The sequence below is a fragment of the Mytilus galloprovincialis genome, chromosome 14 (assembly GCF_965363235.1).
Source record: "Mytilus galloprovincialis chromosome 14, xbMytGall1.hap1.1, whole genome shotgun sequence".
Lineage (NCBI taxonomy): Eukaryota > Metazoa > Mollusca > Bivalvia > Mytilida > Mytilidae > Mytilus > Mytilus galloprovincialis.
In genome coordinates this window covers 52,795,518-52,823,156 of record NC_134851.1, presented here as the reverse complement: position 1 = coordinate 52,823,156, position 27,639 = coordinate 52,795,518, and the positions used below count along the sequence as shown (strand labels likewise).

The 27,639-nt window shown below is 32.8% G+C and overlaps 1 protein-coding gene across 20 annotated transcripts in view; it reads right to left on the bottom strand.

The window, feature by feature from the left end:
* Nucleotides 1–20,782, bottom strand: part of LOC143058355 (uncharacterized) — a 295,609-nt gene extending 274,827 nt beyond the window's left edge. For 18 of the 20 annotated variants that reach the window (XM_076231830.1, XM_076231829.1, XM_076231835.1 and 15 more), the window contains exons 1-9: nucleotides 20,680–20,781; nucleotides 13,603–13,694; nucleotides 7,691–9,273; nucleotides 7,330–7,392; nucleotides 5,393–5,507; nucleotides 4,678–4,768; nucleotides 3,170–3,277; nucleotides 2,029–2,142; nucleotides 1,051–1,228 (exon numbers count right to left, since the gene is read on the bottom strand). In XM_076231830.1, the coding sequence (XP_076087945.1) occupies nucleotides 1,051–1,228; nucleotides 2,029–2,142; nucleotides 3,170–3,277; nucleotides 4,678–4,768; nucleotides 5,393–5,507; nucleotides 7,330–7,392; nucleotides 7,691–9,263 (2,242 nt within the window). In that variant the 5' untranslated portion in view covers nucleotides 9,264–9,273; nucleotides 13,603–13,694; nucleotides 20,680–20,781. Of the gene's footprint in view, nucleotides 1–1,050; nucleotides 1,229–2,028; nucleotides 2,143–3,169; nucleotides 3,278–4,677; nucleotides 4,769–5,392; nucleotides 5,508–7,329; nucleotides 7,393–7,690; nucleotides 9,274–13,602; nucleotides 13,695–20,679 lie in introns of all 20 variants that reach the window. The other 2 variants (XM_076231837.1, XM_076231851.1) reach the window with 2 other exon arrangements.
* Nucleotides 20,783–27,639: the final 6,857 nt, after the last annotated feature.

The window sequence follows — 27,639 nt, the reverse complement described above, 5'->3', positions numbered from 1 at the left end:
AAAAAGAAAAAATATCTTTTTCAAATGTTTACAGGCAGCCGAGAGATTTATTGTCGCAAAGTCGCAGTCAAGATAAACAAGGATGAAAAGTCAGTGTTTACCTTGGGCTAAATATTGAACTCAGGTCACTGATTGGTTGTCTATTGAAAGTCAGAATGCATCGTTTCTTTTCAAAGATAATAAGAGAAACGTTCCGGTCGTCATTGAACGATAACAATAGAGACGTTCCGATGGTCATTAACTTGTTGGCTTTTTTTTGGCTTTTAAAACGTGAAGACAATCAGATAGGATGACAATCTTATGTTATGGAATAATATTAGTCAAATTAAAGAAAGTGTAGTAGATCATATTGTTCAGAATCTGGAAAACAGTATCTTTTGAAGTTCATTTTTCAAAGCCCACGTGGTGTTCAGAGAATCAAGGTCAAAAACGAAAGTAGAATATTGTCGACTCGACCTCAAATAAATAACATTTCCAAATAATTTATGTATCCGACTTATTGAACAGTTTACAAAAAAAACAGAAAATCAGAGGATATATCAATTTTCTGTTAATGCTTGAGAAATAATTTTATGATTTAAATATGCGTAACAGTCTTTAGAGAGAAAAGGGGGGGGCATTTTTTTACAAATGCACGTAGTTATGCAAAATAAATCGATCAAGATTTCTAACAAACTGGATTATTATATAAATAAAACTCCTTTAAAAGTAAATGAATTTTAAGCATAAGGTAATGAAAATAAAAAACTATAACATATAAATTTTTTAATTTCTTTGAGATTTTTTTTTTCTTTCTTTAATTTCATACATAAAAAATAGTCATTTAAAAGATGAAATTAGGTGCCAGGAGATTGTGAGAATGCAGGATTTTGCTCTTTTTATGCCAGAGCTTCTGGGGGCCTTGAGTGGCCCCCAGACCCCCTGCCGTAAGGTGACAAGCTTACAACTTGGTGGGCGTCCAGCTTTGCCTAATGCATGTAACAGCCGCCTATAATTTTAATTGAGCCTTCTACTTCAATTTCAAGTGAAAGCCCTGATTAATAGACTTACCATCCCTGATAACTTGAGAAGGAACATGTAATATTTCTTGTTGTAGATGTTTGTGTTGTCTGGCTGACTCTAGCGGACTTGACGGTTCTCGTCTACTCAGTCTCTGGTGTATCTGATATTCTACATTGTCTAAGTGGTTAGATGCTGCTCTTGTTTCTCTGATAAACTTCTCAAGGTCCTGTAAAGTTTATATATATCAATATTTGTCTCATTGTTACACTTTAAACATCAAGTAAAATTTTTATTGTGTAAGTATTTCACTGACCACAATTGCACAGACCACTCCATCTAATAGTACAAAATTATTTCTGTGTTACTGTGCATGATAGTGTGTTATCTGTATGTTTATTTCTCTCACTTCATTTGGAGCTGCGCTACGGCCTTGCTATTATCACTGAAACATCACTGAACCATCACTAAACCAGTACACTTTTATGTCTAGGGGCCAACTGAAGCACGCCCGCCCAACACAACGTTCATTGCGACACCATACAAAAAAAAATTTATGAGATATTTCAGATATGTAATTTGAGATTTTGTTTTTTATTTCTTTCTTGCAAATATTAAGCAAAAATAGCTTTCCTTAATTATAGACATACTGATACAAAAATTGCATCATGTACTGTTATGAATATTTTTGGTTCATAATTTTTGAAGTAAACTCATGATTTCCTTCTGAAATGAATGCTACAATCAATGTGACCAAATAAAAATAGCATAGACCATATAAATACAAGATTTACTGTCAACTTTTACACACTAATTAAACCTCTGCTTAAAAGATTTAAGTTTTATTCAAACAGGGAGAGAAATATTAAAGAACTGAAAGTGACTGACATGTGTTGGCAATTAACATAAAAGGTACAGTGCCACATATATAATAAACCCAGTTGTTAAAAATAATGCATCAAAAATGTGTTTCAGACAGACAGAGATAAACCCTTATACCCCTCTAAAGTTTTAAAGTAATATACTAACTAGTCTATTTCTCAACCAAATATCATGGCGATAGGACAGAGTGCCATCAAACATAGCTGTCAACTGGTTCCTGTCCACAAATGTATACAGACGATTCACAGTAACAAACTGAGGCTGAAATAAAAAATAAATATACTGCCAGTAATGTATTTTTTTTTAGCTTTAAGCTTATTATGATAATATTTTTTTCCCCTTAATTTGAACATGTATCTCTTTCATAGTTTCTTAAAATGCATTTTACTTGAAATAAAAATTCTTTGTTTAATATATCATAATGAGATCATCATTTGTTTGTCTTTACTTCTGCACATCATACAATTCATATTCATAATAGACATTGATATTCAAAACAGTGTAGCTGTGGCCATTGATTGACAACTGTAAATTATCCCATTGACTGGGGCAGATTAGTGTGTCTGTAATGACAACTGCTCACTACTCACCAAAGGTTCTTAACGCCTTTAATATTAAAATAATTTTGAAAATTAATCAGGAATAACTTTATGTTTTGATTTATATTATGATATAAATCAAAACATCGTGATATTCCTGATTAGTTTTTCTAATTTTTTTATTTAGGTGTTGAGAACCTCTTGTGACCCCACAGTTTAAGTGCCTTAAGGTTGTCAATCAATGGCCACAGCTACACTGTTTTGAATATGATTCTAGTACTGTCTCTTCAAACAAACATGAGCTAGGCACTGATTATGGAGATGAATTACAAGTTGGGATGTTTTCATCCCGATTTTTAGTTGTATTAAAACAGGTACATTTGTATACTCATGTGTTATTCTCTAATGAATTTATGTCCCACAGGAAGTATAAAAATTTCCAATTAAGTAAAGTAGGTCCATAGTGTTGCAGAACTTCAGTCCTATTCCATTGTACTTGTTGCCAATATTATATTGGAATCAGAAAAACTGAAAGTCTCCAACAGGTTAATCAACATCAATACCGTACATATATCTGTTGTTTCAAAAAGAACTTTCAATTGGTTTTTGTCTTTTTTTCAACAAGTTTCTTATATTGTAGTACATCTTTGAGTTAACAATTGCTTGATCAGATCCATGTAAATTAAACAGTGATTTTTTTAATCAAATAAAATCATAAATTTAACAGACCGCTTATTATAAGTGTTTACCTCTATATTTGGTCTGTCCCTTCTAAAGCTATTGCTACTAGGACGTCTATCTGTATGACTGTCAGGTTTAACAACTAGTACTTGTTTAAGTAGGTCACCTAATGATTCCTGAAGAAAAAATTATAGACAACATCAATCAACAAAATGTATAAGTTGTTAACTACAATACACAATTCAAGATGGTTGTCAGTTGCTTTCATTTCTATCTATAATTCATATGAACAATTTAAACCAAGTCTGTAAAACAAAAGAATCTTGTAGGAGTTGAAATGTACTTTGAGCTACAAGAGCAATTTTAGAACATGTCAATTGGTCTGAAATGTTACAAAATATGGATAAAAAATATACATAAACTTGTATCAATATTTTTTGGATTTGTTGAAGACCCGTTGATGGCCTTTGGCTGTTTTCGGCTGTTTTGGTCGGGGTTGTAGTCTCTTTGGCACATTCACCATTTCCCTTCTCAATTTTATTACATGTAATAAACACAAGTATTCAGTAAACACAAGTATTCAGTAATCACAAGTATTCAGTAAACACAGTATTCAGTAAACACAAGTATTCAGTAAACACAAGTATTCAGTAAACACAGTATTCAGTAAACACAGTATTCAGTAAACACAAGTATTCAGTAAACACAGTATTCAGTAAACACAGTATTCAGTAAACACAAGTATTCAGTAAACACAGTATTCAGTAAACACAGTATTCAGTAAACACAAGTATTTAGTAAACACAGTATTCAGTAAAGTATTCAGTAAACACAGTATTCAGTAAACACAGTATTTAGTAAACACAAGTATTCAGTAAACACAAGTATTCAGTAAACACAAGTATTCAGTAAACAGACAGGTAATGAGTGAAAATGTCTTACAGTTTAGCTTACTAATATAAAGCTTGATTCAAATATCAGAATATGAAGAAGCTGTGCTCTGATGATTATGTAGTCTTTGGCAGATATTACTGCATATGGGACAACATCCCTAATGCGCCTTGAAATGAGGAACTCAAAATTCACGTGTAAAGAAAAAATCTCTATGTAGTGATATTGGACATGTTTCTATTTTTTACAAATGACTGAGCTAAACCATTTGTGGTGTTTAGGAAAGAAGAGGAACATAGAATAAATGTGTAAAAACTATGGAGCTATTAAATGTGTTCAAAGTATTAAATTTTCAAAGAACTTATTGTGTTATAAAAGGGATATTTTACCACAAGGAGCCGCATCACGAAAGGATGTTCAGGGTATGCTAATTTAGGGAAAAAGTAATCTCACTTCGTACCCCGAAAATTATACCACATATGTGAAAATGTCACAGCTTCGAAATGACCTATCATACATGTCCAAGTTTACGATATGGACTGAGCTACAGGAAAAAACGTTACCATTACCGCCTATGTAAAAACAATTAAAGATATTGACCCATATATGTGGTCAAATAATACTTTGAAATGTGTGCCTATAAACAATCAAAGGTTTCCTGTTGTCATTAAATGTAGTATATTACCTTTAAACATCCTAGCACTGTTACCAGATTGGACCAGGAACCATCTCTACTATCAATTACTACAGTTACTCCCCTTCTCATTGATTCCTCACTGAAACAGATGGCATATTTGCTACATTTATATTTGAAAAATCTTTAATAACAACAGTTTTAACAATTTACTGTAAATTTAGAATTACTATAATTCTTAATAAAAATGCAAGATCCAATTAATGTGATTGCAAAAAGTTTTGCAATGAAATTCACTGTTGAGATTATAAATTCAGTGGCCATGGTAAAACAATGAATGGATCATTACATTGGGAGTTAATTCAGTTTTCATTACGTATATTGTGAAACTTATTCTGTCACATTTTTCGCAAAAACGTAAAAATCTGAATAATTTCTTAATATACAGTTATTAATTCATACTATAATTTTTTTGTCTTAACCATGCATGCATAGCAAATAATGGTTTGTTTATTTATCATTACTGATTTTTCTTTATTATGTAAAAAACAAAAATTGGTAGATGTTCAGTTAAGTTATCTCTGTGATGTCAATCCACTATTTTCTACACAAGTAAATGCCAGTACCAAGTCAAGAATTTGACAGTTGTTATCCATTCTTTTGAGGTGCTTGAACTTTTGATTTTGCTATTTGAATTTTCCTCGGGGTTCAGCGTTTTTTGTGATTTTACTTTTTATGTAAACTATATCTTCCAATAGAAACTAACCTTGGTATCTGTGCCAGATAGTTCATACATGTGGTGATATCTTCTGAATTAAAGTTTGGCTGTTGTCTGTGAGGTGGGAAAGTTACCACTGGTCCCCCTTGTCTATCTCTACCACCTGAATAACAAACAAAGCAATAGGAACATGCAGTCTTGTCTTACACTGCTAAGTTTAAATCTTTTTGTTATAGATCCTTTCCAAGGTGGACTAAATGATGCAGCTCAATAAGTCATATGAATATTGTTCTAAAGTTTGAAGTTGATCCATTGTTATATGACATAATACTTTTCATCTTTAGAGTAGTTAACTTTTCTATAATCTGTTACTGTATATACAATTAAGGAATGACTGTAATATTTTTTCTGTCTATGAAGAAATAACATAACAAATTTGGTGCACACTGAATAACGCGCGTAGCAGGTTATTTAACAGTGTGCACCACATTTTTATGTTATTTCAAATAAATAGAAAAAATATTACAGTCATTTCTTATAATTTAATTCTAAATTCCATTTTAAACCGTAGAAAACCATGAAAAAACGTTGATGATGTCACGGTCACATGACTAAATTATGTCTATGGGCTCATAACAAAATAACGTCAGCCAATCAGAAGACGTGTTACATCCAAAATTAAATTATTGGTCATCGAACAAAAAACTGCCTAGGAAAATTCCATGCTTGCATTATGCTTAAACCAAGCTTTATAGTATAAAATAATATTGTTTATCTCAAGGATTTGTATAGTAAGACAAATCCTTGTTTATCTTTACTAATTTCTTAGGGTATTTTTTGACTAATTCCACCTTATGTGATATGGCTGTATTTTTGATTGGATGAGAAACATGGTATTTTCACCAATTTCTATATATTGAGATTTTCTTTTCTCTGCCGGGGTATTTGCCATTAGGGAATTCCATGTGCTGGGGTATTTGCTAGCAAATACCATGGCAGATGGGAAATACCCTAGCAAATACCATGGCAGATGGGGAATACCATGTCTAAAAATAACTCAATGAATTATTTCTATTCTAATATGAAAATTCATGGTCATTCTAAATATATGGTTCCAGATGAAATATTTAGGATAAAAAGCATCATTATTGAATTTGCAGCGAATGACGTAAAAATTCCGGGAATGACGTCATAAATAAAACTCAACGGAAACGAATTGTCAACCGTCACATAAAACTGGAATCCACTTGTATTACGCTTCACTGAAACTGATGAACAAAGTGTAGAAGTCAGCCGACAACCAACTTATTATCATAAAAAGGGAGATATATATACAGTCAGTGACTGAACATAAAAAAATTGATAAGAAATGATTATACGGTCAATGCAATTTGACTGTGAAAATAGCACAGCTGCTGTGTATACAAAAATTATACATTCAAGTTGAAATTCATATGATACCTGATTACAATTAACTTTTTGAGGTGAACATTCGGTGGAATTAAACAATTATATCATGCTTACAAGGGGTATTTGCCAAAAATACCCCTTGTAAGCATGATATATTTGTATAAAAACACTTTCTAATTGTTTAAACAAATTTCACACACAGAATATGCCAGTCCTTTTGTTTGCATTCTATATCAAAATTTACCACTGCTTTCATTATTGCAAATAAAATTTAACATTTTTTTTACATTCAAAATATCCTGGTTATTGTGATTGTTACGTCTTTTGTCACCTTAGATCCCCAAATAAAGCAGAATCAATCCAGATTTTACATGTAGTAACTAAATTTTGATGATAGATTGCAATTAATTTGTGAATTTTAATCTTATGATATCAGCTGTATATACAGTACTTGCACTCTCTTGTTCATTGGACAATGTATTTTTTCCATTAATTAACCCTGCTTTAATTCTAAGTTAACACACAAATAAATGTCAAATTGAGAAAATGTAAAAAAAAACTGAATGTTTACAAACCTGTGAGATAGACTATTTCTTTTTCAAGTAAGTCAATTATATGTGATGCTTCTGTTGCTCTGGCTGAAATATACAATATTTATAAATTAGATTGAGAAAGAAAAAATGTTTACAAAGATTTTTCAGGATTTTTAATTGAATATTGCATTGATTGTGCACGAATGACCTCTACATTCTGTCGGGTTGATATTTTAAAAATGTGTTTGAGACAAAAATCAGATGGGCGATGGAAGTAAAATTATGACATTTTAATATTGATTTGCAGCTATTCTGTGTGCTTATAATACTGAGTATAGGTACATCTTATTTATAATACTGAGTATAGGTACATCTTATTTAAGTTATTGGTATTTGTACTTACCATCAGGAATTGGATGTGAATTAGAAAGACTGCTAGCTCTGGAATGTTGACTTCGTGCCACGGATCTTTCACTTTCATTACGGGATAACTTTGGTGTCAGTCTAGGATCACCTGAGCGGTGATGAGATACTTGGCTTTGAGATCGTGCTACTTGAGAAGTGTTTTTGTTTTGTTCCTCATTCATTGACTGTTGAAGATAACTTTGTTCACGACGCATGGTATCACTATTCTCCTGATCTCTGGAATATTGTCGTTTGTGAGTCTGATATGGGGGAGGCGGCCCACTATCTTGTCGTGTGTAAACAGGCCTGTTACTTACAGAAGTTTGACTTCCATGAATTTGAGACTGGTGAGCTCTTCCTGATTTTTGATAGTCCCGACTTAAAGTGCTTGAAGCTGAAGGGGGTTCATGTAAATGGGGTGGTTGCTGATGATGTGATTGGCGAAGCAATGTACTTGTGGCTGAAGGAGCCTCATTATGTTGTGGTCCCTGCTGATAATGAGGTTGACGACTTAATGTGCTTGAAGCAGATGATGGTTGATGACCATCTTGATGATATACATGATAATGTGGTTGGGACTGAGGGGGAACTAGTGATCTTTGACTTTCATGTCTTGAAACATTTGATTGTTGAGGAATGTCACTCCACTGTCCAACTGATCTTTGACTTGGGTGTCTTGACATATATGGTGAATCTGCTGGACCTCCTTGGTGTCTAGACATATAAGGTGAAGGTGGAATATCTTGCTGTGACCTTGAACCCTGACCCTGTGCATCATGAGGTGATGGAGGCTGTCGAGACGGTGGGTCTCTCTGCAAGGTGGTGGCTGGCATTGTCTGATGAGTTGATACATTAGGGAAATATTCTTGTTGTCTTTGAGGCGCTAGAGACATCTGACTTTGTGAACCTCTAGCAGACATAGGTTCCTGGCGTCTTGACATATATGGAGAATCTGTTGGCAAACGGGAGTGAGATGCATGAGAAGACTGGTGATGCTGTTGATCTGGATAATTCAATGATCTCTGACTTTCATGTCGTGCTACACTGGGATCGTGACTTTCTCTCAACATGTTATGTCCTGCTTGTTCACGCGAATCTGGATAATTTATAGAACGTTGACTTGCATGTCTTGATACTCTAGGATCATACCTATCATGACCTCCTTCATTTTGATCTGATGATCTTGATTCATACGACAGGTTTTGTCTTGGATCACCTGAATGACTGTACTGTGCATATGACTGATGTGTGTCACCAGCAGCATGTCTAGGCAGTGATTCATTGTGAAAAGAACTTTGTTCATGATGTCTTTGATTTCTTTCCATAGTTAGATTATCCACTTTGCCCAAATTACTACTGTTTGATGCATTTCTGTCATCACGATAGACTTGGTCATGTGATCGTCTGTCATCCTCTCCTCGGCGTGATACGTATGGTGAAGGCTGACCTCCAGCTCTCTGTCTTCCTAATGAATACTGTTGTTGATATTGTTGATTATGGCTTTGTGGTTGAGATAGTGAATGTTGACTCGTTTGACGAGACAAGTTCTGAACACTTCCCTGGTACTGCATTCTGTATATTCTAAAATAAAAGAAAAAGCTGTCATGTCTATTTTTGTTTCATATCATGATTCCTTCCTATCCTGATGGAAAATAGCAAATACATGTTAAACAAAAAATTGTAACATGATTTATAACAAAACCTCAACTGTAAAGACAGTGATTCACTAGAGAGCTCTGGTGCTGAGTGAATAATATCCTTTTATAAAGGAAATATTATTTATGTACCAGTGAATGAAAAATAATGACATTTTTGTATAGTCAGTACATACATGTAACAGTATCTAAAAATAATAAAATTCTTTGCTGAGCGCCACATGCTACATGTTTGGGGCAATTAAACCCAAACTCAATCCCAACCTTCCTTTTGTTATATGGGACCTTGTGGTACAATGTCAGGAGAGATTCATACACTTACACACAAGTTACTGTCAGGAAACTACAAAAATGTTTGTTTTTGGCCCCTTTTTGGCCCTAATAAATTCCTAAACTGTTGGCCCCATAACCCCAAAAATGAATCCCAACCATCTATATTTATGTACGTGCCTGTCCCAAGTCAGGAGCCTGTGATTCAGTGGTTGTTGTTTGTTTATGTGTTAAATGTTTGTTTTTTGTTCATTGTTTTAAATAAATAAGGCCATTAGTTTTCTCGTTTGAATTGTTTTACATTGTCATATATGGGCCTTTTATAGTTGACTATGCAGTATGGGCTTTGTTCATTGTTGAAGGCCGTACAGTGACCTATAGTTGTTAATGTCTGTGTCATTTTGGTCTCTTGTGGACAGTTGTCTCATTGGCAAACATACCACATCTTCTTTTTTATACTTGTGGTATTTAACATTGTGGTACAATTTCAGAGCAATCTAAAATTCTTATACATAAGTTATTATCCTGAAACTAGAAAAATGCTTGTTTTAGGCCTCTTTTTGGCCCCTAGTTCCTAGTTCCCCAAAATCAATCCCAACCTTCCTTTAGTGGTATTGAGCCTTCTTAAAAAGTTTCAAAGAGATCCATTTAATAAAACTAAAGTTATTGTACAGGAACCAATGTGTCTTCGGACGATGAGGCCACGCAGATGACAATATTTTTTTTGCGGTTGTATAAAAAGCCAATTTTCTTTTTATCCACAATTTTGTTTTAACAACATGTGTTTTGGTTGAGAATATAAAATAAAATGAAATTGTCAGCATAACTATTTTTACAGTACTAAAGGTTGTGATTGTTTTTTGAAGGAAATCTCATGCACTTTATTGTTTATTAAACAGTTTGCGGATAGACATGGATATGTGACGTTGCTGCACTGTTTAAGTGATGTTGTTACCTAACACTTTTGAGTGTCAGGTCCTGTCATTGATATATAGAAAAATATTAGGCAGTAAGATCAAAGGGAAATGTTAAAATTGCTGACAAATGTTTGTCTTTTTTATATAAAAACAATTAGATTTGCTGCTATTTATGGACAGACAATAACTCTTCCTCATATAAATATTTTTACCTGGCTGCTCAGGTGACAATATTTATGATTTATCATAAATTAAGACTTATCAATATTTAATCTGTACATCTTTTACCAGGACCTGAACACAGGTGATACTATCGTCAATAGTGCATTACCTCTATCACAATACAGTATTTAAGTTTGCTATGAGGGGGGTCTAATCTTAATGAATGGACAAATATTTAGGATTGCAAACCTGAATATTTAACACAAATAAATGTGATGGATACATTTTACTTCATACAGACACTTGAAACAAGCTGATTAAACCTTCATGTAAATGACAGTTCTTATATAATAGAGCAATGAAAAAAGACTATACAAAAACAATTGTGAGTGACTAGCTAGCAGGATAAATCTGTATCAGAATAGGACCCTTTTTATTTAAATCATTAGATGAAAGTTGATCCCCTTCTGAACTGCCACTGCAAGACCCTAATGGGTAGTGAAGGTTGTTAAACTATCCTTGTTGTCCTTACTGAATTGTTGTTCCTCTTATGGTTGTAAATGCAATGTTGTACATGTATAAATTCTCCTAACCTGCAAACTTCTTATGGATGTCTCTAATATTATTTGGTCATAAAAAATGTGAAAGGATTAGTTGGGATAAGACACAGGCAGATATGTAAATTTAAATATAAAGTTCTGTTTAAACTGTTTGACACAATATTGTAATAAAAATGTGACAGAGGAAATTTTTTTCTGAATGGTTTCTATTGACCTGAAAAAAAATAGTTAGGTTCTTGTGCACATTTATGATTAAATTGTTTGTTTGTTCCTTGAAAGCACACAAATTATACAAGGCATTGGTAAATAAATTGCTGGGTTACCTTTCTCTACTTTACATATTTAATGAAGTTCATTTTATATAATACTCTACAAATATATATATATTTGTAGAATATAATATATGAATATAATTATTTTCTGTGACTGTATCTTACATTAATTTGTAGGATCCTTTACTATAGATAATTTAGCTGATCTGTAACAATAACATCTTCATGCCTTATATATCATGTACTGTAGTACGCCGCTAGATTAAAACTGACGTGGAAAGGTAACACATGGCCAGCGAAAGCTCTTTTTTGAGAGCCCAGGTGGTTGTGTGGTCTAGCGGGACGGCTGCAGTGCAGGCGATTTGGTGTCACGATATCACAGTAGCATGGGTTCGAATCCCGGCGAGGGAAGAACCAAACATTTGCGAAAGCAAATTTACAGATCTAACATTGTTGGGTTGATGTTTAGACGAGTTGTATATATATATATATATATATATATATATATATATGTTTTATATATTTTTTTTATATTTGGGGGATATATATGTATATATCACCAACCCCTCATTCTTAAAATAATCATATTCTCTTACCTTTTATTTAAATTAGTTTTAAATCTATCACTGACATTTGAAACTTTCAGGTTAAATTTTATATAAATTTACAAAGACTGTCCTGTACATGAATGCACTCAGTTAAGAGCCCTTAAAAAGTAAAATGCTCATTAATGCATGTGCATTGTAAAGTTGATGTTTTATAACTAAACATGATAAGATACTAACATGTATTTGCATAATTTGTATTATGTAATCATGTAATGTCTCTTTATCATAGGAATGTTGAGGTGTTTTTGACAGATTAGATATTGGATTTTTTTTCAAATTTGCATTACAGGAATTCTTTGAAATAATTTCTTACTGATAGTTTTACAAAAAGAATATACTATAAACATAATCTTTCTCCCTAGCATGTGTTAAAGTCATGTGAAACGAGTGAGTGGTGAAAAATAATGTTTATCCAATTCTTGTACCAATGCATGTATATATCATAAACTTAGACCTCTGTGCACGATTTTTTTCATTTTTTACGCAAATATATCTTTAGAGAAAACAATTTTTTTTCTCTCTGTCTGTTATGATTTAACAAATATGGTTGCTCATTAAATGCTGTGTGTTAAAGCTGAAGTTTACCAACGGTCATCTTATAGTAAACAAATAACAAAAAGCATGGGTATTGAGCACATGTTTAACATGTACAATCAGATAATTGTTTATTTTAATGACAGATCCATGCGTATTGCGATCACCAGATTTTTACCAGGAGGGTTACGCTCAGGTCACTATGCATATATGGAAAATATGTCGGAGAATTGCTTCCTGGAAGCAAGCAATTAAAAATAAGTAAACTTCTTCTAAATGTGGACAAATTAAAGAATTTTCGTCAGAAAAAAGTATATGTACATATTAGTTGCATAGTGAAAACTATCCATTTAGTTATAAAAAACATATGCATATTTTTTTTTAATTTGAGGTTTCTTATGACTTTAACTAATAAGCTAGCGACATATATTTTTTTCATATACAGGATACAGCAATATCTTTTTTAATTCTTTAAGTGGTTCATTTACATACAAGATGACTGAATATTCAGACAGACATGTTTTACTGAGGTGTCTTTCGTTGATGTGCATGGGAAGTACACAAGTAACTAAGTTAAACTCAAATCACTGCTACAACCTGTTGCTACTTCAGGTTTCAGGTGCATAAAGATATGTAAATAGTGGAACAAGATCAGAACATAATCTATAATACTTTTACTTACATAATAAACAATTTGAACTTAAATGGAATGTTACAAATTTCAATCCAATGGTTTATAATTTATTCCTTTAATGTTTACAGTTATCTTATTATGTTTTGAGAAAGTCCCCACAGGTATAAACAAACTTTTACATGGCTTATGCACACTGTTAGGGCAGATTAACTGAAATGATACAATACCACATAAGTAATAGTTTATCAGACTACTTGATCTGTTGATCAGGTTAATAACAGGTGTTATATATACCTACATGTTTAAGGTGACTACTTCATGGTAACTGTTAGCTTGCCACTTCCATCTAAATGTTGTTCTCCAAGTTCAGTGGCCCATTCAAGTTTTTACCTGTGAAGAATTATAATATGGTGTCATTAAAATACTTGTAGTAAATTGTTAGCTATTATTACTATTGTTGTGTGGTAGGAGGAGCTGATAAGATCTTGATGCCCCCAAGTACAAAGTATTCTAAAGATTTTTGAAAATCTTTGAATAAATATAAAATCTGAAAGCCATAAACTTGAAGATGTAGACAGTCCCTTTGTTTTTCTTTCATTTACTTTTATAGAATCGTAGTTTTCTGTATGTAAACCTGATAAAACCTTAATGCATCAACTTTTGCCGTTTAATGCAAATATTTACAACATAAAAACTGTACTTTTATTATTAAAGGAAATCTTTAGAGAAAACAAATCCACTAAAATTAATATAATTCATACCACAACATTGAAATAAATTAAAACATATTTCGTTCATTAAACCCTCATAATGAAACTGAGGGTGGAAGACATACTTTTATTTAGATTCATGGCAATAAAATATAGATATGAATAAGAATAACCTGAATACATTGTCTATGATGAAATGTAATTATTTACAAAAATAATGTAATATAGGTGTAAAACATGTAGTTCTGCTGCCTCCTCAAATACATGTTCCACCAATTACCCATAGCCAGGGGGGTTCAGACGAACCCCCCCCCTTGAAAACAAATAAGCACTGTTAAAGTCAATGTTCTGTTCGAATTGAGACTGTTAAAGTCGAGTTTGTGAGTCCAACGAACCCCCCCTTGGAAATTCCTAGCTACGGGTCTGCACCTCTTGGTTTATTTTAGAAAGTTTGATTATATTACTACATCTTTGATTCCAATGTAATATGAACAAAGCAAAGAAGATCTGAAAGCCTGCAGAGAAAGTAATAAACACATTTGGATTTTTTCTATTAAAAAAGAAAACTTTCGAAGTTGATATTTTTCAATAATTGTACCTGAGCCGATTTTAAATATTCAATTAATGTTTAAAACTCCAAGAGCAATTCTTCATTTTATAAATAACACCTTGATGACTTTCATAAAACCCTGTTTTAATACAAAGATAAATATTTATGTAAGTACATACTTCATAGGCTTTACAATTTAGCTGACAATAAAAAGTTATGATGTAAGATTGGACTAAATACATAAATATTTCTAAAGTGTGAATGAATGGAGTTCATTATTAGACTGATGGGGATAAACTTTAAATTTAGATTATGAGAACTTGCAAACATCTTTTAATCTTTACAATAGTAAGTTAAAGCCAGTGGCACTGAAAGCTTCTTTTTTTTTTAATTTTCAATTTTTATGATTAGATCTTTTGAATTTCATGAATTTAAACTATTTTAAATTTCATTATTTTAAATTTCAGTTTTAAGATAAAAACTTTTTAATTTAAGCTTTTCCACAATTGATTGAGATTACATGTACAAATGTACAATATGTACCAAATCATAAGTAATTATTCCCAGACCAAATATAAAATCATCTTCATGTACTTCAATTGGAGACAAGAAAAGTTTGACAAAAAATGTTCGTGTACAATCAGTGTTTTAAACTATCAGCAAACAGGAAGTGGTTACAAGGCAAATATAAAATATGATTATTCCTTAAAACTCAATATTTATATACATAGATGCAGACAAAACATTAAATCATCCCTTTTCATGCAAGCTTTCGTGTTTTGGATGCATGGACATTGTGAGAGTGATTGAGCAGTTTTAGCACACAGGTAAAAAAAACAACCTAAAAAAGTCACCAGGATCATTTTTCCCAAACTTTACCAATGTAACTGTATATATACATTGTATATCTCTTTCTCTAATAAATCAAGTAACAAACACTTAATCAATTAACCAGATGAAAGGGGAATCATCTAAATGTGTATTCAACTGATAAAGATCAAAGACATAAACCCATCTGTAGAGTAGTTTGTTTACACCTGTATGTGAACATGTAATTGTTTAATTAAGATAATCATTATCATGTTATGGTATCAATTTAAGAATGTAATTGAGCATTTTACGAAAATACAAAGTAAATACATTATTCCAGATAATTTAATTTATTAAATGTGTAGGTACATTTGTACATGTATTACCACAAGTTTATGGAGGTCCAAGAAAAAACTGCATTTTAACAGTGCATCCACTTTAATTTTTGTTAAGAACATTGTGAAAAAATCTATTTATACCTGAACTAATTTGAACTTCTTTTTTTTTACATTTGTCATTTCGGGGCCTTTTATAGTTAACTATGCAGTAAGGACTTAGCTAATTGTTGAAGGTCTTACAGTGACCTATAACTGTTAATTATAATTTCAGTGTCATTTGTTCTCTTGTAATTAAGACACATTGTCAAGCATATCAAATCTTCTTTTTTTATAATAACAGCAAAATGCAAACACAGGACAGATTGCTTAAACAAATAAGGATAATTTAATATGATTGTAATTCAAGACTGGTCAATGAAATTGTTTGATAAACTTCATACATGTATTGGTATATATAAACTTCATACATGTATTGGTCATGTTGGTATAGATTACAAACAAAATAATTATTAAGTAATTTTAAAAGTTTACAACAGACAACTTATTACTGTCCAAGGTCTTTGTAACAAAATATTGTGTAAGCCTATAAGGTAAGACTGACAACTCTTTGTTGAGGACTTTACTTTCGACAGATACATGTAAGAAACATCTCAATACCGTTACAGTTGTTATTTTACAACAGAAGTGCTTGTAGGTAAGAGACAGACTTACAAATATTTATTGATCATTTGATAAAAATCTTTAAACTATTTAAATCAATAAAAGTTGTGTTCCTCTAAGGGAGGAATTTAAATGTATGTCAAATATATTTCACAAGACATTCCAGTTTAAATCTTCTTAAAAGATCAATTAAGTCATTATGTATACATATATTCAGTTGTTAAAACCTTTACAGTCACAATAACATAACAAATTTACCCTTTACATTGTAGTCTTAGTCCCTTATATTCTATGAAAACAATTTCATCATTTTTTTGTTTCTCTAGCTTTTACAGTTGCCCTTAAGCTTATAATTACAAATCCTGAGTTTAATGAAGATTATGTACCCTCGACTTAAAAGAAGTATACATTGTATAACAAGTACATGTAGCTCCAATTTTGCAAAGAAGAAGGTACAGGTATGAAAAGGACACATTTTGACCCAATTAACTAGAAATATTTTTAAAAAGTTTAAATTACTGTATTATAAATCCATGAGGCAACTTCTTTCAAACGTTCAAAAGACATGAACACGTAAGACAAGTCTGTTAGAAATAGGTTTTTATATTTCAAATTGTGTCTTACATTTAATAAAACATTTGTTTTAGCGCTTCAAATTCCATGCATTTCTGTCAGAGTTGATTTTCATTTACATGTACATGTAAATTCTAAAATGAATTCTATTGAAATTGTCAGAAAAGTAAAGTAGGGGGATTGACCGTCTCCCTGAGGCCCCCTCTATTATAATCCGCTTATGCCAACATTTTCTGAGGATAACCTTCTGAAGTCATGCAAAAATCAATAGACCATATCCGAGTTCATCCGTCACCGGAAAACTCGTCAATTAGGCACGCCTTTTTGGCATCTTTTACCAGATAGAGGGGGTCGTCCGTATCCCGGCACTATCAACGTTCATCAAGCGTCTAAATTATGATCATTGTGCAGGATACTTTAACTAGACATAATATTTGTTTGGTAGGTACTTCAGCACAATTCCCTAATGACAGCAGTGCTTATTGTCAATTATGAGAATTTAGTTTGCCAATTTATAAATCGTGCAATATAGTATTATAATTCTCCAACCACTCACTCAACATTAGAATGGAAGTGACGATGCCCCTACACGCACGAATGATGTTCACTAAAACCAGAGTTTTTGACGGAAATGCATCAAACTCGAAAGTTGTCTATTCAAATTATGACGTAAAATGTTTTTAATTATGATGCAATATATTTTGGGAACTTGTATGGTTTTCATAAATGGCAAACAAATTTGCATACAAATGTGAAATACATCTACTGTAACACTGTATTATCAAAACATAAAAAGATTTGTGTATATGTACATATGTATGATAGTCCAAATAGGTCTGAGACCACAATTATTTCGTAGTGCAATTCTTTAAGAACATAAATGAAAATAAAAAAAATCCCACCTGCACTTTCTCAAAGAAACTTTTACAGTGTGTTGTACTACTTTTGGGACATTTTATATCAAAATTATAGAAAACTTCATCGGCTCTAACTCAAAATATTGCCAATTTTATGTTTAGGGCGTCTTGAAATCTTTTGACAGCTTCCGAAGTGCTAATTTTAAACCTTTTTCAGCTGAACCAAATCACTACTTTCCTTCAAAATTCTGGACCCAAATTTTTTTATTTCACCCCCCTACTTGAAATTTGAGGCATTAAACATGGAGAAATAAATTTGGAAGGGGTATAAAAATTAATGGCAAGAAACCCACTGTCAACACTAGTACTAGGGACTATATTTGTGTCTAACAACGAAAATCAAGGGACGACATAGAAACTATTAGAAAGAGTTGACAAATCTTATAAAAACTTAGTATGGCCAAAGCTTAATGAATTATAACACTGCTTACAAAGTGTTTCATGACAATAGGATGTATATTATAGACAATCAGTTAAGTTCTATACTCATCTTTGCGTGTAAAATTTTGACGTTAAAATTGAAAAATTTCAACTATCAACATTTGGGGCTTTAAAAATTAAAATATTGCAAAAAAATACTTTTTAAATGCCTTAATATACAACTTATCATGTACTAAAAGCAATGGAGTACTCATTTGATTTATCAGACTTGGCATAATTATTCAAAAGTCAAATTTATATGAGCCTGCGCCTAAAAATTGAGGTTTTTCAATGAAGGGGGGCCTTACATGAAGATGTAATATTTTCCAGCAATTTTAAATTTGTGAAGCTTTTTGGTTATAAATAATCCTTACATATGTATTGAAAGTACTTTAAATGGAAAGAAAAGTTACAAATATCATATCATATTAGTTTAAAAGGGTCTTAGGCCAAGTAAGACTGGAAAATATTTAGGGTCAATTTAGGCCATGCCACATATTTACATTAAAAAATGCATATTGAGGCTATAAGAAATAAAAATTTGTGTCTTTTTTATCATTTCTATACTCATGTGACATGATACAACAAATCTGAGCACAAAAGACTCTTGCAATTAACTTTTCTTACAAACAGTATGGTCTGATACAAAGATTTTTGCCTTTTCAGGGAAAAACTTGCATGCAATTTATTCTCAACAGGCTTATATTTAAACAACTTGCTATCCTACAGAAGAAAAGAAAGATATTATGTGAAATTGAACAGGTACAATAGACATTGTAAAGTGCTTTTGATACAAATTTAGTGAGGTCTTTATTATGGACTTCAAATTTTATGTACCAAGCTCCCCACTTTTGACTTCATCCAAACAAGGCGTTAGACAATGGTCATTTATACAACACATTTTGCACATTTTGTCTGAGATAATCCTCTTTTTTGTAGATTCAGAGTTCATTAATAAGTAAAAAAACTACATAAAGGCATAGAAACACAAATATTGACACATGAAAACCTGTCAGATGGAAAGTCAGGATGCCATTTATGCATCAATATTGAAAAAGCTATAAAAAGCCTATTTTAACCATAAAATGCCAAAATTGGTCATTTTTGCAGAAATTATATAAAATAAAAGTTTAAATCCTTTAGTTTCATGCTATTTGACAAATTGACACCATCAAATCATTTAGGGAAACTGCCAAAGTACAGATTCTATATTTACAGATTTCACCTGTTAGATCTGAGACCACAATTATTTCGTAGTGCATTTCTTATAGAACATAAATGAAAATAAAAAAAATCCCACCTGCGCTTTCTCAAAGAAACTTTTACAGTGTGATGTACTACTTTTGGGACAAATTATATCAAAATTATAGAAAACTTCATCGGCTCTAACTCAAAATATTGCCAATTTTATGTTTCGGGCGTCTTGAAATCTTTTGACAGCTTCCGAAGTGCTAATTTTAAACCTTTTTCAGCTGGACCAAATCACTACTTTCCTTCAAAATTCTGGACCCAATTTTTTTTAAAGTGTAATTTCACCCCCTACTTGCAATTTGAGGCATTAAACATGGAGAAATAAATTAGGAAGGGGTATAAAAATTAATGGCAAGTAACCCACTGTCAACACTAGGGACTATATTTGTGAACAACGAAAATCAAGGGACTACAATTGTGGTCTCGCACCAATAAATAGTATCGATGCGTGGAAAGTTTTTTCTGTGACAGCAGACACCTTTCTACATTGTACAAGAAATAGAAGGGATGGGGTGATCTACATAAGCCTTTCAAGTCTTAGGAAGGTGTCACGGGAAAAAATTAAAATAGCCTTTCAAGACATCATAATTATTTGGACTACATGTACATTACAATGTACATGTATTTATGAAATATTAAGGGGAGATAATTATTTGCAAAAATAAAAATTCATGTTATAAATGATACTTGTAATATTTAACATTCTGTGTTTGTATATTATAAAAAAGTCATTTTCAATTCTTTAGATTTCTAAAATTATTTGTAAATACAACAGTAACACATTTCCAAATTTTATTTGAACTATTTTTATAGAAGGGGGAGATAATCGAGATATCTGTATGTTTTGACATATGAGATCATATGATGTTTGAAGACATGGTAAGACGAATCTTTTGACTTCTAATTGAAAAATAAACTAAGACCCCTATCACTATCACGTGTTGTTTGACTTTCTCTGACAAAAACACAATTTTACGCTGTACAACAGACACATTTATCACAAGCGTCTACCTTTGCCGGTTGGGTTTATACCCGAACTGGTCGAAGTACTTCAATAGACGAATAGTACTGTACAGTAAAATAACCCGTATTACGAAATGTGCATTATAAAATTAAAATATATATTTATTTGAGCTACATGCTTACCATGAGTTGTAGTCTTCTTTTTATATTCTGCAGATATTAAATTCCAAAAAGTTTTATTATTGTTATACACCTAGACTCAATCATTTAGGTGACACTGATTAGCTATTCTGATCACTACAACTTCTATAATTTCTAGCTGGCTTAAATTTTTACACGCTTTCTTGGTACTCGTTTAAAACCAAACACTTTTAAGAAGTATCTTCGAAGTACTTATGATTGAATTGCAAAGAAAGCAAGGTCGGGCCTAAAATTAAAAGAACACATTTGACAGGGAGGCGTGGTGAGGACAACTAAATAGAACAGCCAGGTGCGAAAGTAAAAATGGACGTTCTCAAAGATGGTGATTGCAATAGAATAGTGGATTTGAACAGACAAATATAATATTATAGAAAAAAACAAAAGGCAGTGGCTATTTGACCGGCACCGGCTAAATAGCAAATTTGCTATTTAGCCGGCACTAAATAAAACTGTTCATTGATGTGATTAGTAGAAAATAAAAAAGCTAATAATAATTCAAAATCATTTTATCACAATATCAAGCATAAAATACAGTACAATAAAAAATAAAAGATTTTCATAAATAAATAATCATTATAACTTTATAATATTAATTAAAAGCATGAAAACACATTTGTAAATACATTATTAAATATACTTTTTCTAAAATATTTATAACAAAATGTTGATTTTTAAATTTAAATCTGTGTAAAATCTATGGTTTAAATATTCTGCCAGTGATAAAAAAAATATTGTTATGCAAAACTACATCATAAAACAGATATGACAGACAATATTAATAGTTGTGTGCTATGAATTTCAAATGGACACATGATTTAACATTTGCAATTGTTACAAAACCAATTATTTGCCTTTGGAAGTTGTTTAGTCTAGCACAAGATAAATGTTGCCACTCAAAACAGGAACTACGCATTACACTGGCTTCCTTTGAATCTACATCTTGTGTGCATATGTTACATATGTATATAGGGTTCTTTGGGGCCAAAATGATGTGTACTCAAAGCCGGGGGTAAGTCATATGGCGAGGGGTCTTGGGGCCCCTCAAGGCCCCTGGAAGCTCTGGTGTTAATAGTGAAAAATTCTGCATTCTCGCAATTTCTTGGAACTTAACATGACCTCATAAAAATCATATAATAATTTGAAGAAAAAAAATAATTAGAGAAAAACAAACTTCTAATGTGTATTGGGTTGAGCTAGATTGGATAATAAGGAGCAGCGTCTATGCAACTTACATGTTATTTTTCAAAATGAGAAAATACATAAATAAATACAATTATATTTCTCTTTGTTTTAGCCTTTTTTTTCACCTTTTCATTCTCAAATATAATTCAAAAAATCAAGAAACATTTTCTTCTTATACTGAAAGAAATTGTGTCTGATGAAATTTTTATTTTTTCACGGTTTTTGTTTAAAAGACCAAGCCAGATAATCGCTTGATTATAATTGTATTTCTGGAGTCTTCTCATGGTACTGAAATACTGAAATGCATCGGCAACACAATCACAATGCTGGTTCCGTAAATGAAAAGAGTATACTAGTTTCCGGAATGTAGTATAGCTACAAAGTGACTATTATCATATTTGTATTTTACTTTTTAATTTATCTTATTACTTCACTTCTATTCATAATAGATTCACCATTTTTTTTTATTTTTGTCAAATTTTCGATGTGTACATATTTAAAAAAAAAATTTTTTTAGATATAAAGAAGTTTAAGTGTTTATATGAGCAACAGTAACAAAAGTTTTTAAATAGAACATTTTGATATTTAATTATTATTCTTAAATGTTAATTCCAGTTAGATATAATTTAATCAGAGCCGGCTAAATAGCAAATTTTCTATTTTGCCGGTGCCGGTCAAATAGCAAATTTGCTATTTTGCCGGTGCCGGTCAAATAGCCACTGCCAAAACAAAACATTCTTAATATGAAAATGAAACTATAACAGTTTTACTTGAAATATTCATATCCAGAAAATTAGATAGATCATAGTATATCATGGATTTGTACTATACATACTACACATTTAGATTTTCATTTTAACGGTCATAGTTCTACACAGAGATCGAAGTCTAAGAACTCAATCGGCTGAGAATTTCTGGTGTAAGCATTCCTAATAGCCAAAATTTCGAACGACACATGGAAATTTAACGGGATTTTCGATAAAATACGCATTAGGGCACCCACTTTCCGACCCATTCATGATTGTCTCGGTATAGTTCTTTATAGCTAGGGATTGTAGACGCTGCCCTAATGAATAGCTCAGTATTGGAATATAGTACTACAACGTGAGGGTAAAGAATTTCTGGTGTGAATAGTTATCAAAGGTACCAGGCTTATAATTTAATACGCCAGACGCGCGTTTCGTCTACATAAGACTCATCAGTGACGCTCCGATATCAAAATAGTTAGAAAGCCAAACAAGTACAAAGTTGAAGAGCATTTCAAAGACCCACTGTGCCAAATACGGCTAAGGTGATCTATGTCAGGGAGAATTCCGTCCGTATCACGGGAAAAAAAGTCATTTGATAACTGAATACGCCGCGATTCGGGGCACCCACTTTCCGATCTATTGTCTATGTAGTTCTTTATGGCTAGGGATTATAAATGCAGTCCTAATGAATAGCTATTGAATAGCACTACATCGTGAGGGTGAAGAATTTCTGGGGTAACTAAGCATTCTTAAAGGCCGAAATTTTTAAATTTGATAAAATTCGCATTCGGGGTCAACCACTTTCCAACTCATTGCCTCGACAGTTCTCTATGGCTAGGGATTATAGACTGCTCTTATAAATAGCTATTGGATAGTACAACACCGAGAGCACAGAGAATTGCTGGAGTAAGCATTTCTAAAGGCCAAAAAAATCGTACGATACATGGAAATAAAGCTAAATTCGATAAAATACGCACTAGGTGCACCCAATTTCCGACCCATTGTCTCGGTAATTCTTTGTGACTAGGAATTATAGACTCTGCCCTAAAGAATAGCCGTTTTTACTACAATGTAAGGGTATAGAATTTCTGGGCTAAGCATTTTTAAAGGCCGAAATTTTCGTCCGTATCACGAAAAAAAAGTCAAATTTGATAAAATGCACATTTGGGTCACCCACTAAGTCTTGTTCAAACCCATTGCCTCGGCAGTTATCTATGGCTGGGGATTATAGACTATGCTCTTTATTAACAGCTATTGGATAGTTTTACACTGATAGGGCAAATAATTTCTGGGGAAGGCATTCCTAAAGGCCGAAACATGGAAAATTAAATAAAGCCAAATTCGATCAAATACGCATCGAGACACCCACTTGCCGACTTATTGTCTCGGTAGTTCTTTATAGCTAGGGATTATGGATCCTGCCCTAATGAATAGCTATTGAATAGCACTACATCGTGAGGGTAAAGATTTTCTGGGGTAAGCATTCTTAAAGGCCGCAACTTTCGTCCGTATCACCGAAATAAAGTAAAATTTGATAAAATTCGCATTTGGGGTCACCCACTTTCAACTCATTGTTTTGGCAGTTTTGTGTGGCTAGGGATTATAGACTCTACTCTTATAAATAGCTATTGGATATATCTACACCGAGAGGGTAAAGAAGTCCTAGGGTAAGCATTCCTAAAGGCCAAAAATGTCGTACGAAACATGGAAATAAAGCTAAATTCGATAAAATACGCATTGGGGGCACCCATTTCCAAACCTATTGTCTCAGTAGTTCTTAATGACTAAGGATTATAGACTCTGCCCTAATGAATAGCTTTTGGATATATAGATGATTTCTGGGATAAGCATTCTTAAAGGCCGAAATATTCGTCCGTATCACGGGGAAAAAAATTTAATGTGATAAATTACACATTGGGATCACCCACTTGTTCAAACTCATTGACTCGGCAGTTCTCTAAAGAATTACTGGAGTAAGCATTTCTAAAGGCCAAAAAAATCGTACGAAAGCTAAATTCGATAAAATACGCACTAGGGGCACCCAATTTCCGACCCATTGTCTCGGTAGTTCTTTGTGACTTTATAAGGAGAGCCGTGGTGTAGTGGTTAGTGCATCGGACTACTAACACAAAGGTTCCTGGTTCGATTCCCGTTCGGGATGAAAATTTCAGGGACTCAATTTTCGGCTCTCCCTTGACACCATTTGCGAGTATGGTCTTGAGGAAATGATGATAGTCCGTCGGAAGGGGACGATAAATGGCTGACCCGTGTTAAGAGAGAGCCATATCTCTTGCACATTTGAACACCCTCGTAGATTTCGAAAAAGAGCAGGCTAATGCCGCTACAAGGTAGCACTCGCACCCGCAAAGTGGAAAGGGATTAATATAAGTTGAAAAACTTGTTTCCCAATCCACTATAAATAAATATGTTTAAAACTATGACTAGGAATTATAGACTCTGTCCTAATGAATAGCCGTTTTTACTACAATGTGAGGGTAAAGAATTTCTGTGGTAAGCCTTTCTAAAGGCCGAATTTTTCGGACGAAACAAAGCCAAAATCGATCAAATACGCATTGGGGGCACCCTCTTTCCGACCCACTGTCTCGGTAGTTCTGTATGGCTTGGGATTATAGACGCTGCCCTTATAAATAGCTATTTAATAGTACTACAACGTGAGGGTAACGAACTTCTATGGTAGGTATTCTTAAAATCCGAAATTTTCGTCCTCATCACAGATAAAAAGACAAATTTGATAAAATACGCATTGGGGTCACCCACTTGTTCAAACCCATTGCGTCGGCAGTTCTTTATGACAAGGGATTATAGACTCTTATAAATAGATAATTGACAGTTCTACACAGAGAGGGCAAAGAATTTCCGGGGTAAGCATTCCACAAGGACGAAAATTTCGTTCGAAACATGGAAATAAAGACAAATTCGATCAAATACGCATTGGGGGCACCACCTTTCCGACCCATTGTCTCGGTACGTCTTTATGGCTTGTTATTATCAACACTGCGCTAATAAATAGCTATTGGATAATTCTTCAACGTGAGGGTAAAACATTTCTGGGGTAAGCATTCTTTAAGGCCGAAATGATCGTCCGTATCACGATAAAAAGTCAAATTTGATCAAAAACAAAAACAAAAAAAACGCATTAGGGTCACCCACTTGTTCAAACCCATTGTATTAGTAGTTCTTTATGACAAGGTCATAATGAATAGCTATTGCATAGTACTAATACACTAATCAAAATGGTTATATGGCAGACATGCCAACTATCCCGATTTTCATAAAAAAAAATCATACAGAAGGTATACGCATCCCAATAAACTGAACTCAATGCAAAAAACCTTAAAACAAGAGGCTGTCAGAGCGACAGCAAACCGGATTTATTGATATTTATCCATGTCCTGGCATTTTTCAATATTACAAGAACCATAAATGATGCACGGTTAAAGTGAAAATCATCAATATCAAACTTGACCTACATTTTGTCATCAGTAACAACATATTAAAATTTGAAAAGGTTCATGAGTAAATGCAACAACATGACTGGTAACACAATTTTTCAATCTTTCAAGAACCATAACTCCAGAACCGTAAAAGTCAAAATGGTCATTATTGAACTTGACCTCCATTTTGTTGTCAGTAACAACATATTAAAATTTGAAAAGCTTTGGTTGAACGGTTCATGAGGTAATGCACGGACAGGACTGGAAACGCCATTTTTCAATCTTTCAAGAACCATAACTCCAGAACCGTAAAAGTCAAAATGGTCATTATTGAACTTGACCTCCATTTTGTTGTCAGTAACAACATATTAAAATTTGAAAAGCTTTGGTTGAACGGTTCATGAGTTAATGCACGGACAGGACTGGAAACGCCATTTTTCAATCTTTCAAGAACCATAACTCCAGAACCGTAAAAGTCAAAATGGTCACTATTGAACTTGACCTCCATTTTGTTGTCAGTAACAACATATAAAAATTTTAAAATCTTTGGTTGAACGGTTCATGAGTTAATGCACGGCCTGACAACATTTGATTGCCGCCCGCCCGCCCGACTGCCCGGCCGCCCGGCCGCCCGCCGTACATCCCCAAATCAATAACCGACAGTTTGTCACAAAAATCCGGTTAAAAATACTTGGACAGAGAGCTTAATCTAGTGATACACTTTGTTATACTGGTCACATGTAACTTGATTATCACGGCCTGTTACCAAACGCATTGAGATCCTGAAATTTGTTTTGAAAATTACTTCATTTTTAAAGTAACATTCTGGGGGAAGTGAAAGAATTGTTTAAACTATGGTAGAAAGTGTATTGGCTGCTGAGTCAACTTCCACATATAGATGCAGGATTTACGTAGTTAAACCTTTTTTGTGATTGAAAGCATGGGATTATAAGTTTCATATCATTTGGTTGGAGAAAGGAAACGACAGATTTAACAATTTTTCATTTTAAGGATCCGTGCTGAGGGCCGTACTTTGAACTATAATGGTTTACTCTTTACAAACTGTGACTTGGATGGAAAGTTGTCTCATTGGAAATCATACCACTTATTCTTATATAATTATATATCTAGAAACTCATGAACAGTAAAAGTGACGCTAACCAAGATCGAACGTGATCTGTGTTTTGTGGTAGTAAGCATTGTGTATAAGTTTTATAACATTTGGTTGAGGCAAACTTGACTCCTACTACCGAAGGTTGAACCGCAACCAGCACTGGCATCTACCCACACACAATTATGATTTCTTTATTTTGTGTAAATAAAGCCATGATTATGCATCTCCTTCACAAGGAGTGTCAACGTTTACAAATGTATTCTACATATACATTTGTGTAACATTTTATAGCTTATCAGTTTTAGTTCAACTTACAAAGATTTTTTGAACTTAAATTGTTCATTATTTTCTCTTTTATATGTCTTTTTAAAATAATGTTTTGAACAGAATGATTTGTTACATATAACGCACATGTATTTCTAGCAAATCTGACATTATTTCC